Here is a 14,187-nt window from a genome sequence, read left to right as displayed (position 1 = left end):
CACATCAGATCCTCTGGAACTGGAGTTATAGATGGTTATTAGCTACCATGTGGGTGCTGGGAATCTAACCTGGGTCCTCTTCAAGAGCAGCCAGTGCTCTTAGCTGCTGAGCCATCTCTCCAGCCCCCCCCACCCCGATTTTAAAGATGAGGTCTCCCTGTAGCTCCAACTGTCCTAAAACTCACTATGTAGACCATGATGGGCTCTGTGAGATCCCCCTGCCTCTGCCTCCTGAGTGCTGGAATCAAGATGTGTGCCACCACCTTCTGGCTAACCTCTTGTGATCCTCTTCCCTCAGCCCCTCAAGTGCTGGGATTTCAGACATACTTCACTGTATCTGGCTCATATCATTAAAATTTTTGTGTTATGTCTGTCTGTTGTTAGATTAACAGATTTTTGTACTATCCTAAGAGGTTAATAAAATTTAACTTGATGATGTAGCTAAAGTTTTGTATGAGTAAGTATACACTTTACAAGAAAGTGAAATTTAAAAACTAGGTAATGACCATAACACATACTCTGATCAAATATAGGATTTGGTTGTCTATCCTTCTATACTTTTACCTTCTTTTTGTGTCTCCCTTCTGTGGTGCTGGGGATTGAATGTAGGGAGTTGTGCATGCCAGGCAAGTGTCTACCACTAACCTGACCCCTGTACTGCTAATTTAAACTTGAAATTCTTTGGTCTTTTTTTTTTTTTGAGACAGGGACTCCCTATAACCCCAGCTAGCCTGAAACTTGCTAACTTGCTATGTAGACCAGGTTGGCCTGGAACTTCAGAGATCCACTTGCTTCTGCCTCCCCAGTGCTGGTATTAAGGGCACATGGCCACTTTTGAAATTCTTTAGAGTTACTTCAGTGTTGAAAGCTCTGATTAAACTTGAATGGGTTTTTATGCAAAGATGTATGCATTCCTTTGAATCTAGAGAGCTGAAATTATTTATAAACATTACTATGTATACTTTTATTTTTTAAAAAAGAAATAGATGGGTCTCTGTATTTCATCAGTCTTGAAGGATTTATGCCTGAGTAAAATACAGGAGAGACTAGTGTGGAATGTGCTTCGAGAAGACTCTGGGCTTGATTTCTTGTGATTCTGTGGTTATTTCACTCTTTAACAGAAATTTTGCTCACCATCACTGGCTAGTTGCTCCATTCAGATGGAAATCCATTAAAATTCATGTGTGATGTGGTTAAAAAGATAATACTACATATCTGATAATAGGGGAGAAGGTAAGTTGGTGATTTTTGCCAAGTTTAAAACCCAGATTGGAGCTGCTACTTTGTCTTTATGTTATTAACAACAAACATACTGAATTGCATACTGTGGGCTTAGAAAAATTTAATTACCAAGTTTCTGTCAACTAAAGCTATATTAACTTTGTCTCAACGCCATCCTTTTCCCTTTTCCCTTTGTAATTCTTCCCCTTTAAATCCTTTGCTTTTTCCTGACTTCCTAATATTTCATGCCCAGTCCCTATTTTGCCACATTTTTTTCCCTTCTTGTATAACCATTGCCTGTAGATATAATGTGAATTTGAGGTATGTTAATGGATATGTTAATTCATTAAGCACTTATTTTGCCTTTAACAAATAAAAATTGAACATCTTGTAATTTTTCTTTTTTTGTTTTTGGTCTTTTTGAGACAGGGTCTCCCTGTAGCCCCAGCTGTCCTGGAACTCACTATGTAGACCAGGCTGGCCTTGAACTCACAGAGATCCATCTGCCTCTGCCTCCCGAGTGCTGGGACTACAGGTGTGCACCACCACGCCCGGCTGAACATCTAGTAATTTTGAACAAAGTTTAACATTTTAAGGTAAGTGAATCTGACATACCTCTGTATAATTATCTTTAGTTGTTGGATATATTAAATGTAACATGTTTTAATCATACAAAATTGTGATTTTTGACTTTAGTGGAATTGAATTTAAGAAGCCTTAATATTTTATTTACAGGTTTTTTTTTTTTTTTTTTTTTTTTGAGACGAAGTCTCATGTAACCGAGATTACTACCTTCAAATTTGTGAATTCGCTACATAGTGTGCAGTACCATACCTAGCTTATGTGGTGCTAGGGCTTGAACCTAGGGCTCTTTATGCGTGCTTGGTAGGCACTCTACCAACTGAGCTCCTGCAGGTACTTATAACTATTTTCTGAGTTGATTTTGGGATGTTTTATATCTTTAGTTTTTAATGGAATGTTGCTATGAACCTTTTTATATATAACTTTCCTTGTTTAATTTCTTGGGATTAAAAATGTGAGAATTATTAGGCTGACAGACAGGAAACATTTTCTTGGTTCTTAATGTCTTGACATTCTGGTTAGACCTCCTATATTCAGAATGAGACCCATAAGAATTCAGGTGAAAGGGAGTTGAAGTCTGATGGGAATCCAAAAGAAAGCCAGCACGATTCCCTCTATGAAAGTGAAAAAGGAAATTAGAAACTCACCAGAACCTTTTAGGAAATGATGTTTCAGACGTCTTATGGCTTCATGGTTGGTTTCCCTTCCCTGTACATTTGTTGCCTTTCCTTTCTGTTCGGGTGAGCTTAGTCTGTGCAATCAGACAGACAAAGATTCCAGAAGCCTGGCTGTGTATAGGTGTAGCTTGCTTCATCAGGGTTTGCTGACTTAACTAGACTCTTTTCAGCTTCTGTGTCTATTGCTAAGTACCTTAACCTCTTTTCTTAAAGAAAAAGTTTTAAATGTGTTTAATGCAATTGTTTTTCTCCTTTCTCCAACTTCCCACCCAGGTAAATCAAACAGGCTGTGCATCCTATGGATGGACACTTAAAAAGTAAAACACAAAACACTCTGATCTTTAAAACATTTCAGTTGACCGGTACCTAACTTAGCCAGACACAGTAAATTGTATCTAACTTACAAACTACATAATTTATGTTAACATGAATTATCAGGGAGGAGCAATCCTAGATAGTTCAGTATTTAGTTAGTAAACAATTTCTTTTCCTCTACAGTTTGTGAAATCTTACTTTAGTAAATTGAGAGTTGTAAATTGCATGTAAGTGCACCTGTGTATGCAATGCCCATGGAGGCCAGAAGAGGGCATTAGATTCCCCCTGGAACTGGAGTTATAGATGGTTGTTAGCTGCCATGTGGGTGCTGGGAACCAAACCCAGGTTCTCTGCAAGAGCATTCAGTGCTCTTAACTGCTGAGCTATCTCTCCAACCCCAAGAATGCTCTACATTATAAAATGAGCTACAAATTAATTGAAAAAAAGTTAAATTTAATAAGCTTGAGTTGATTATGTTAACATATAAGATCATATTCTTTCTGGCTTGACAATATAGACAAATATGAATATCTTTAAAAAAAAACACAATAAAACAAAGCATGTTTATTCAGTAACAGCAACAATAACACATTTTAGAATTCTGACATACCTGGGATGGAGACATGGCTTAGCAGTTAAGGGCACACTAACTGCTCTTGTAGAAGACCCAGATTCGAATCCCAGTACCCATATGGTGGCTAACAATAATCTGTAACTCCAGTTCCAGGGAATCTGACTTCCTCTTCTCTCCTCCATGGGCATTGCATGATACAGGTGCACTTACACACATTCAGGAATAATACTCATACACATTAAAATTTCTTAATGGTTTCAAATTCTTGGAATGTTACTCTTTAGATCCAGGGACTCAGTATTTTCAGCAGTTCACAGAAATTTAAGAATTATGATTATTTTAAACTTTTATACTTCTTTTTGTTGTTGTTGTTCTTTTTGAGACAGGGTCTCCCTGTAGCTTCAGCTCATCTGGAACTCACTATGTAGACTAGGCTGCCCTGGAACTCACAGATAACCACCAGCTTCTGCCTCCTTGAGTGCTGGGCTTAAAGGCGTGCGCTAAACATGCTTCTAACAATCTTTACTTTGCATCTTTTCCTTTAAAAGTTTTATTTAGAGATAGGATCTCATTATGTAACTCTGGTTGGGCTTCAACTCTTGCTCCTTTTCCCTCATCCTAAGTGCTAGGGATCACAGGTATGTGCCACCACACTGGGCCTGAGTAGCTTTATTTTGTTTTGTAAGTTTATAAGTTTTGTTAAAAATGGTTCTGGCGAAGCCATATATTTAATAAACTAAGGTTTGTCCAACTTAAAAGCAGGTGTTTTCTAAGTTCTAAAATAAGAGTAAGGAACAATGAATTCCATGTTTAGGTATAATTTGCTTCTTTTTTGAATCTTGTCCATTAGCCTCAATTTGCCAAGGATAACCTTGAACTTCTAGTCATCCTGCCCCTACCTCTTAAGGGCTACAATTAGAGGTATATGTGCCATCATGCCTAGTTCATGAGGGGTATCAAACTCCGCTTTATGCAACTAGGCAAACATTTTACCAACCCCATTACATTCCCAGGTTCCCCCCTTCAAAATAGTACATGTTTACTTACTGCTTTTAAAAATATTTTATTTATTATTTTTATTTTATGTATATGCATGTATGGCCTACATGTAGGTAAGCGCACCTGTGTCATGCAGTGCCCGAGGAGGACTGTCAGATCCCCTGGAACTGGAGTTACAGACTGCCATGTGGGTGCTGGGATTCGAACCCAGTTCTTCTGCAAGAACAGTGTTCTTTTTTTTTTGTCTTTTTGAGACAGGGTCTCCCTGTAGCCCCAGCTGTCCTGGAACTCAATATGTAGACCAGGCTGGCCTGGAACTCACAAAGATCCACCTGCCTCTGCCTCCCAAGTGCTGGGGGTAAAGGTGTGTGCCACCACACCTGGCAACAATCAGTGTTCTTAACTGCTGAGCCATCTCTCCAGTCCCTACTTACTCTTTTTTGTTTGTTTGTTTTTTAAAAATATTTTCGAGTCAGGGTCTCATGTGTAACAGGCTGGCCCTGAACTTACTACGTAGTCGAGGATGATTTTGACCTTATGATGCTTCTGCGTCCACTTCCGGAGTTCTGGGATTACAGGCTTTTGCCGCCAAAGCTGGTTATTATGTGGTGCTGGGATCAAACCCAGGACTTCGTGCCTGCTAGGCCAGTATTCTGCCAATTAAGCTACACCTCAGCCCCATAATTTGGTTTCTTTAATCATCTGTTTTTAAGACTCTTAAGAATTGATCATTAAAAATCTTAAATTCTTAAATTTTTTTTTGTATTAAAAGTGAAAAAGTTAATTGACTTGCTTTAATTTGCTTTATTGTAAGTGTGTCCTAGGGGTATAATTATGTCTGTGTTATGTGTACTACCTTTTCCACAACATACTGGGGGTAACATGAGAGTAGACACTGCTGTGTAACTTAAATATATTTATAGCAATACTTATAGCTACAACCTAAACACAAAAACCATTTTTACTGTAAGTTTAGCAGAAACTCTGAGCTGAGCACATATGATGTCTATACTGAAGACAGATCTGGCTAGGTAGTCATATTATACCTTTTTCCTTCCTGCAGCTGTTGAGTCAGTTTAATAATAGAGCTCTTGTACTAAAGCCTTTTTCTTTATGGTAGGTGTAGAAGACAGTGATGACAATGTATGGTAACTTGTCTTATTCATAAAGTAAGATAAAAAGATTCAAGAAAAGCATCTATTTTCTAATATCAAATGCCGTATCAAACCAGTCTGATTTTTATACTTCATTATATTTTCATGTTCTTGTTAAATCTCATTATAACAAGAGGCTGCTTGTTAGTCACTGGAATAAAGAGCTAGAGGTTGTCTTAATCACTTCTGTCTTTCTTTTAAAATTTTGCTACTTTTAATGACTTCAGTTTGTTCGTAATTGTTAATACCTCTGTTTTCATGCATAAGTTAGTATATATTAATATTAGAATAAAGGAGAAAAAAGCTAAGTGTTAAATAAGCATCAGAAACGAGGCTGGAGGTATAGTTTATGTTAGCACATGCATGGGGTTCTGGGTTTAGTTCCTAGCATTCTCCCTCCATGCCCCCCTTCCCCCCAAAGAGGATAGTTGAGAAAAAGGTTTCCTTTTATTAGAATCTTTGCATGTGGTTTAAAATGAAAGGATGTACTACACTTTCTAGTTCCCACCCATCTGCTTCTCATAGTATAGTTCAATTGTAGTTGATCGAATGCATGTTTTAAACAGCTAATTTGTTTAGGTTTAGAATTGTAAATCAAACAGCCAACTTGTTTAGGTTTAGATTTGTAGATCAGATCTGAAATGCTGCTTTAAAGAGCAGAGTTTTATTGCTGGACATGGTGGGGCACACCTTTAGTCTCAGCACTTGGGGGCAGAGGCAGGTGGATCTCTGAGATCTCTGTGAGTTCGAGGCCAGCCTGGTCTACATAGTGAGTTCAGGTCAACTGGCGTTTCAGGGAGACCCTGTCTCAAAAAGACCCCCCCCCCCAAAAAAAAAATCAACAACAAAAAAAATCAACCAAACAAAAAAAGAGCGGGGTTTTATAAGTTTAATTTTTTATAACTAACTGAAGTTGTTTTGTCTTTCTCTTTGTGCCACCTGCCTCCCCATTTAGGATTTGTAGTTCACATGAAGAGAAGCACCATGGAGTTTTACGAGTCAACATATTTTATTGTCCTTATTCCTTCCATAGTTATTACAGTAATTTTCCTCTTCTTCTGGCTTTTTATGAAAGAAACGTTATACGATGAAGTTCTTGCAAAACAGAAAAGAGAACAAAAACTGATTCCCACAAAAACAGATAAAAAGAAGGCAGAAAAGAAAAAAAATAAAAAGAAAGAAATTCAGAATGGGAACCTTCATGAATCTGATTCTGAGAATGTACCTCGAGACTTTAAGTTATCTGATGCTTTGGCGGTGGAAGATGAGCAAGTTGTACCTGTTCCTTTGAGTGTGGCTGAACCTTCCAGTAGTGTTAGGGAAAGAAAGAAGAAGGAAAAGAAACAAAAACCCTTATCCGAAGAGCAAGTCATCAAAGAAAGTGATGTATCAAAGAGTCCAGCCAAAAAAGTGGAAGCTGTCCCAGTTACAAAGCAGCCCACCCCACCCTCTGAAGCAGCTGCCACGAAGAAGAAACCAGGGCAGAAGAAGTCTAAAAATGGAAGCGGTACTATCATCTTTTTTACTTCATTGCATGATTGTATGAGTCTGAAACAGATGGTTTACCTCACTGTGTTTGCTTTTGTTAACATTAATTGCTGATAGAAATTAGTAATGATAACAAAGCAGGATTTAACATTTTAAAACTAGAAAAGTCTTAATGGATATTTATAAATTTGACTTTGATAGTTTTACTGAAATGACTTAAGAACTTGTAAATATCAGCAATTAGAAACTTCTACATTTATGCATCTGCTTTATACTAGGTACTGGGCCTACAGAGATGAATAGTGCATTTTCATGGTGGTCACATGCTAGTTGTAGACAGAAGCATAAATAGGTCATAATTATATAAAGCTCAGTATAATAGCAAAGGTATGTCTTACTCAGTGTAGGATTTCTAAGGTGGGTCACTTAGAGCATATAGCGCTTGAAATTAATTTTAAAGTTTGAGTAAGTGCTAGCTAGTTTTTCTTGTTGTTTTGGTGTGTGTCTGTCTGTCTGTCTGTATAGGAGAGGGTGGGAATAGGGTCAGGCCTCTATATACACAGATTCCATATTCTTGGCTATAAACAACATCAAACTGATAATATGTGAAAACACTTGAAAAATTGTCCATGTTCAGTATGTACAGACTTTTTATTTTTATTTTTTATTTTTTTTTGTCTTTTTGAGACAGGGTCTCCCTGTAGCCCCAGCTGTCCTGGAACTCACTATGTAGACCAGGCTGGCCTTGAGCTCACAGAGATCTGCCTGCCTCTGCCTCCTGAGTGCTGGGATTAAAGGCATGCCCCACCATGCCCAGCTAGACTTTTAAAATGGTCATTATTTCTGAGACAATACAGTATAGCAAAAGTATGTAAGTTACATTTAATTACAATGTCATTTTATGTAAGGCACTTTAGCATGTTCAGATTTTGGTATTGGTGGTGCTTTGTGGAACCGTTTCCTCTGTGGATATCAGGAGATGAGTGTTGTACAGTGGAAGGCCCTTGAGAAATGGCAAGTGATGTGTGGAACTGCAAGCAGTTTGCTTTATGTGAAGGGAGGGACTGAAATAATTTGTATATTCTGTTTATAGTGTTAAATTGGTTGTGTCGAACTTTAAATCTTTGCTTGTAGCTATGAAGAAGCCCAGTGGCATTAGATAAAAGTAAATAAAAGTAAGCAGTGCATATTTTAATGGCAAAAGATGACATGTAAGTCAGTGACAAAATGTGATTGATGTAGAAGATGTATAGAAAAATTAAGTATAGAAGAAATACAGAAACCAAAGTACTGTTATTCATGGGATTTGGGGGTAAGAGACTTCCCAAGGAGACATTGCCTCAGCTGAGTTTTCCTGATTGAATCACTTCACTGAGCAAATAGTGGGTCTCTCTACACTGACAGAATGCCATGTTGTTGGGGTACAGGGAAGTACAAGAATATAGTGCATTGTATGAGGCAGTGAACAAAGCTGAAAAAGTTAACTGTAGCTAGAACATGATGGTTTTTTAAAACCATTCTAGGTGATGGGACTTGTTAGATTAGTCATTGTTAAATTTTAATTTTCTATCATCTATCTATAAATTTATCTTTCAGTCGTCTATCAGTCACTTAGTTTATTGAGTGCGCTGAAAGGGAACAGTGAGTTGAACAGTAATTAGATTGCATTTGATTAGGTTTATAGTTTAGAAATAGTTCTTTGGGGGAATTTGTAAGGATAGATTCCTTGGGGCAGTTTTTCACATAGGCAGAAAGACAGTTCTTTCAGTGCTCCAATGTTAAGATTTAGGGCTGAACTATGGTAGTTCCAAAAGGAATAGGTAGAGAGCTGTACAAATTAAGAGTGTCACGATCAATCTCATATAGTAGTATGGTAGATAAAGAAGACAGGATCAAAGCTGATTTCCAGACTGAGTTTTTTGTTGTTGTTATTGCTTGTTTTTTGTTTTTGTTGTTGTTTTGAGACAGGGTCTCACTTTGCAGTCCTGGCTGGCCTGAAACTTGATAGGTACATCAGGCTGGCCTCCAACTGACAGCAGTCATCTGTCTCTGCCTCCCAAGTACTGGGATTAAAGGCGTGCACCACCACATCTGTCCCAAAGCAGCTCTCCAGATTTAGCTAATCTGGTCATCTTCCCATTTCTTGTGGCTAAGAATAGATATACATTTTAAATGGTTAGGGAAAAGACTAAGGAGGAACAATACTTTAAGAAATGCGGAAACTATCAATGAAGCTTCAGCGTCCATAAAGTTATTTTTGAGCATAGCCACTTACTTGCTTACACCTGTGACTAGCTTTCACAGTGGTAAATAGCAGACTTGAATGTTGTGACTGAACCTGTGGTGGCCTGCAAAGACTAAAGCATTTAGTGTCTTGCCCTTGACAATCCCTTGTTGGTGTGTGTTTTTAGCACTAAGATAAGGGATGTTCGAGACACTGATTGCAATTGGAGAAGAGAATGCTTTCAGTTTGTGTTTCAGGTGCTTACGTGGGTCATTTACATGGATAGCAACTGAGGGTGTGTAAGTGTGAGGGTTACCCACATAATACAGACTCAGAAGCTTTAGGTGTAAAGGTAGTAGTTGTGGGTATAAGTAAGATCATTCAATTGTGAAGATACCAGCATACAAGGTATTCCATGTTCCATAGCAATACACCAAGGAGACTCTAAAGAAATGCTATGAATGTAAGAAGAGTATTATGGGAACTGATTTTTTTTTAAATTGTATTAAAGTCTATGTAGTACACAAAGCTACTATTTGAACTATTTTTAGGTGTGTAGTTCTAAGGTGCTAAGTGTATTCACATTTTATATAATCGCCACCAGCCAGCTCCAAGAACTCATTTCATCTTTCCCAACTGAATCTCTGGCCCCTAGCAATCATCACTTTCATATAAATTTTTGTGACAGCCTTAATTAACTTAGGATAATGGGCAGGAGTTTTAAAAAAGAGGTAAAGACCAACAGAACAAAATGACAAATAATGGTCAGAGAATTAATAGGCATTATTTGTGGAGGATAGAATATAGGACACAGGAAATTTGGTTAATCCTTTATTGGAGTGGGAGAGATAAAAATCAGGCTGCAGTTAGTTGAAAAATTATTGGTGGGGGGCTGGAGAAATCGCTCAGTGGTTAATAGCACTGGCTGCTCTTGCAGAGGACCTGGGTTTGATTCCCAGCACCCATATGACTGCTAACATCTGTCTGTAACTCCAGTTCCAGGGGATCCAACACCCTCTTCTGTCCTCCAAAGGCACTGCGTGACTTGGGTGTACTTATACATACATGCAGGCAGTACACCTCTTACACATAAAATAAAAATAATAAAATATTAAAAAAGGAAAATGATGGATGGAAAAGGAGTATAGGCTATTCTTCATCAGTATAGAAGGAAATGGATACATTGGTAGGGAAGGCTTTTATTTTTGAAGTGATGGTTGACCATATTGTATGCCAAGTAGGGCTGGGAATGGTTCTGAAATGCGACAGAAAAGAAGGGCCACATACATTGACAATACAATATTATAGAGGAAGAAAGCCAGAATGAAGTTACTGGTGAGAGAGATTGAATATCAGACTAAGCTTTTAGTGGTAAAGCATTCTGGACATTATTTATTAATAGTTACATCTTTCTGATGTGTACATTGTTTGCTATGATGATTTCCCTCTCCCCCATTTATCTCTAATAAAGATGACCAGGATAAAAAGGTGGAAACGCTCATGGCACCTTCAAAAAAGCAGGAAGTATTACTCTTCCATCAAGAGACTAAACAGGAAGGTGGAGCAGGAAAGAAGAAAGTTTCATCAAAGAAGCAGAAGACAGAAAATGGTGAAATGTTTAGAAGTGTATTTTATAAATGCTAATTCTCAAGAAATATAGGACAGAAACTATGGAGACCTCATGTGCTAATTCCCAGTTCAGTGTGTGCTGTGCCGACTGTAATTCAAAATTCTCTTTAGCCTTGTCACTTGCATCACTTTGACAGATGTGCTAAGAATGTCTGTATTAAAAAATATCTGAAATTTAAAAAGGACAGAGTATTTGTAATTCTTGGATTTGAAAAATAGTAATAGTGTGTACAAGCTATTAGAATAAAAATATTTCTGAAAAATTTATACTTAAATCCCCCAGACATTAAAAAAATTTTTTTTCTTTATTATTTTTATTTTGTGTGTATGAGTGTATTGCCTGCATGTCTTGTGAGTGCACCTGTGTTATGCAGTGCCTCGGAGGTCAGAAGAGGGCTTCGGATTCCCTTGGAACTGGAGTTAAGGACGGTTTGTAGCTGCCATGTGGGTGCTGGGAATCGAACCCAGGTCCTTTGCAAGAGCAGTCAGTGCTCTTAACTGCTGAGCCATCTCTCCAGCCCTCCCCTAGACATTTTTTAAATATAATTATGAACTCATGTTAATCAGACAGACTAATTTTTAAGTTATTTGTTTTGGTGTTTTGAGACAGGGTCTCTCATAGTGCAGGCTATCCTTCAGTTCATTATGTAATTGAGGATGACCTTGAACTTCTGATCCTCTGGCCTTCAACTCCCCAGTGCTGGGATTACAGATACGAGCTACCAAGCATGGCCACTCCAGGTTTTGTCTGGTGCTGAGGATTGAACCCAGGGTTTTCTGCATGCTAGATGAGCACTCTACTAACCGAGCTACATCCCCAGCCCCAATAATCGGCTTCAGTGTGACAGTCCACTGAAATTTCCATGTATCTGTTTATAGGCCTTGGGTCATCACCTGCACTGTTACCTTTTCGTTTCTCCTTCCTCCTAGTTTCTCTCTGCTTCCTTCATAGTCCTGCTTGTACTGTCAGGCCTTTTTTTAAGTTTCCACATATGAGAGAAAACATGCAGTATTTGTTACGTTTTTAATGTCACTCAAGATTATACTTCACATTTGGTAGATCTAGTATTACCTTGAATTTCTAATTATTTCCTACTTAAAATTTGCAGTTAAAAGTGACAGAGCAATTTTATATTTTCCAAAATTTTCCAAGGAAATTTATAATTTTTCCAAGGAAATTTATAAATAGTGTTGGCCTCTCAAATCAACTAGTGCCAGAAAATAGCAAATTTGGAAAGAGAAATTACGAAATTTTAGTTGTATTAAAATTGTAACATCAGATATCAGTCATGAGAACAGTATTACCTCTATGTATTTGATGCAATTAAATGTTTACCAGCTTCATAACAGTTTTTCAGGTGAGGCCTATCCAAGGCTTTATGCTTGCTGGGCAAATGCTCTACCATTGAGCAGCATCGTCAAGCACTCTTGGCTTAGTTTGTGTTTTTGTTTTTGTTTGTTGGTACAAGATAGGAATGTAGTGAGAGTTCCACCTGGGTATAAATGTTTGTTCAAATTCTTGTTAGATTTTTTTCACATTAAAATTAGGAGCAAAATCAGGAGGCTTCCTTCCTCCACTCTTAATGCTGTTCTGGAAGTTTTGGTAAATATAGTAAGATGTGGGGCTGGAGAGATGGCTCAGCAGTTAGAGTACTGTGTGCTCTTGCAGAAGACCCAGGTTTGATTCCCAGCACTCACATGATGGCTAACAACTGTTCGTAACTCCAGCTCCAGGGGATCTGACGCCCTCTTCTGTCATCTGTGGGAGGGTAGTGCATGACACGGTTGTACTTACATGCAGGTGTAACACTCATACACATTAAATAAATACAAATTAAAAAACATATAGTAAGATGGGCCATAGAAATTAAAGGCATGACTATTAAAATGAGCAGCTCTCTGCAAAGAAAAATGGCTGGTTTTTGTGCTTCACATGTGAGAGGAAATTTAAAACGATCACTTGTGGGTTGGCAGAGTGTTTTCCTAGCATTTGCAGAAGCTCTGGGTTTGACCCCTCCTCACCCCATCAAACCATACATGGAGGCACATTCCTACACTTCAAACACCTGGGAGGCAAGAGGATCAGAAGTTCAAATTCATCCTCTCGGTATAGTAAGTTCAAGACCACTTATAAGAACACTGACTGTTCTTGTGGAAGACCTGGGTTCGAATCCCAGCACCTATATGGCAGCTAACAACTGTCTGTAACTCCAGTTCCAGGGGATCTGACAGCCTCTTCTGCCCTCCGCAGACATTGCACAACACGGGTACCCTTACCTACATGCAGGCAATACAAGCATATACATTAAAAAAAAGTCCAGTATCAGTATAAATAAAAATGGATTTCCTGAAGCACTAATGAAATGTGAACAGAATATTTCTGTTCAGACCAAAAATGACTGTGTGTAGTAGCACATGCCTGTAATTTCACCTTTCATGCTGAGGTATGAGGATCCCGAGTTCAAGGTTAGCCTGAGGTATATAGTGAGGTCTTGTCTCTAAAACAGAAAACAACCCCAAAAAGATTAAGTGAAAGCTAACTAAAAGCTATGTAAGAAGTTTTAGTACTATCAGAAAAGGTGTATTGCCTTTTTAGATGTATTGATTTATTATAAGAATATTAATGTGGTACTTTAGAAATCATGTTTTTATTTGTTAAGTTATGAAGCAAGAATTTAAATTGAACTAATATTAGATATTTGAAAATAACTGTACTTATCAGTAAATTTAATTATGCTTGTATATTGTTTACTCTGTTTAAAAAATCCCCAGTAATCCTGATCTTGTTTAACTTAAATTACAGTGTTGGTAGATGAACCCCTTATTCATGCAGCTACTTATATTCCTTTGATGGATAATGCTAACTCAAATCTTGTGATGGATAAGAGAGAAATTGTTGATCTGGTTAAACCTGACCATGTAGAAGGGATCCAGAAATCTGGAGTTAAAAAACTGAAGATTGAAACTGACAAAGGTAATATACAAAATGTAATATTACATTGTAAAATTGTATTTCTGCATTTCGGACTGAAGAACATTTTCTCAAGGACTCAATGTATTGAAAAAAGACTAATAAAAATCCTTGAAGTGAAAGACTTGTGAGCAGTCTTCTAGTTCTAGTTTTCCACATGCAAACCCTTGTTACCTGAGTAATTTTTAATGCAACTCCAGGTATATAGGTTTGTGAAATCAGTATACAAATAAAACATTTACTGATAGTTAATCATAAAGGAATTTATTTTAAAGCAATTCTTTGTAATATATTACATATATAACTTTATATATACATAAATAAAATTATACTATATACGTGTGTATATATAT

At 37.6% G+C, this 14,187-nt stretch overlaps 1 protein-coding gene across 1 annotated transcript in view; it reads left to right on the top strand.

Annotated features, from left to right (window-relative positions):
• Positions 1–1,212: 1,212 nt before the first annotated feature.
• Positions 1,213–14,187, top strand: part of Ktn1 (kinectin 1) — an 84,334-nt gene continuing 71,359 nt past the window's right edge. The window contains 4 exon segments of the mRNA XM_029566658.1: positions 1,213–1,233; positions 6,478–7,029; positions 10,706–10,843; positions 13,667–13,837. Of these exon segments, the coding sequence (XP_029422518.1) occupies positions 6,492–7,029; positions 10,706–10,843; positions 13,667–13,837 (847 nt within the window). The 5' untranslated portion in view covers positions 1,213–1,233; positions 6,478–6,491.

Source organism: Nannospalax galili, unplaced genomic scaffold (genome assembly GCF_000622305.1).
Source record: "Nannospalax galili isolate Female #2095 unplaced genomic scaffold, S.galili_v1.0 scaffold336, whole genome shotgun sequence".
NCBI lineage: Eukaryota > Metazoa > Chordata > Mammalia > Rodentia > Spalacidae > Nannospalax > Nannospalax galili.
Note: the sequence above shows the minus strand (reverse complement) of the source record. Positions and strands in the feature narration are given on the sequence as shown.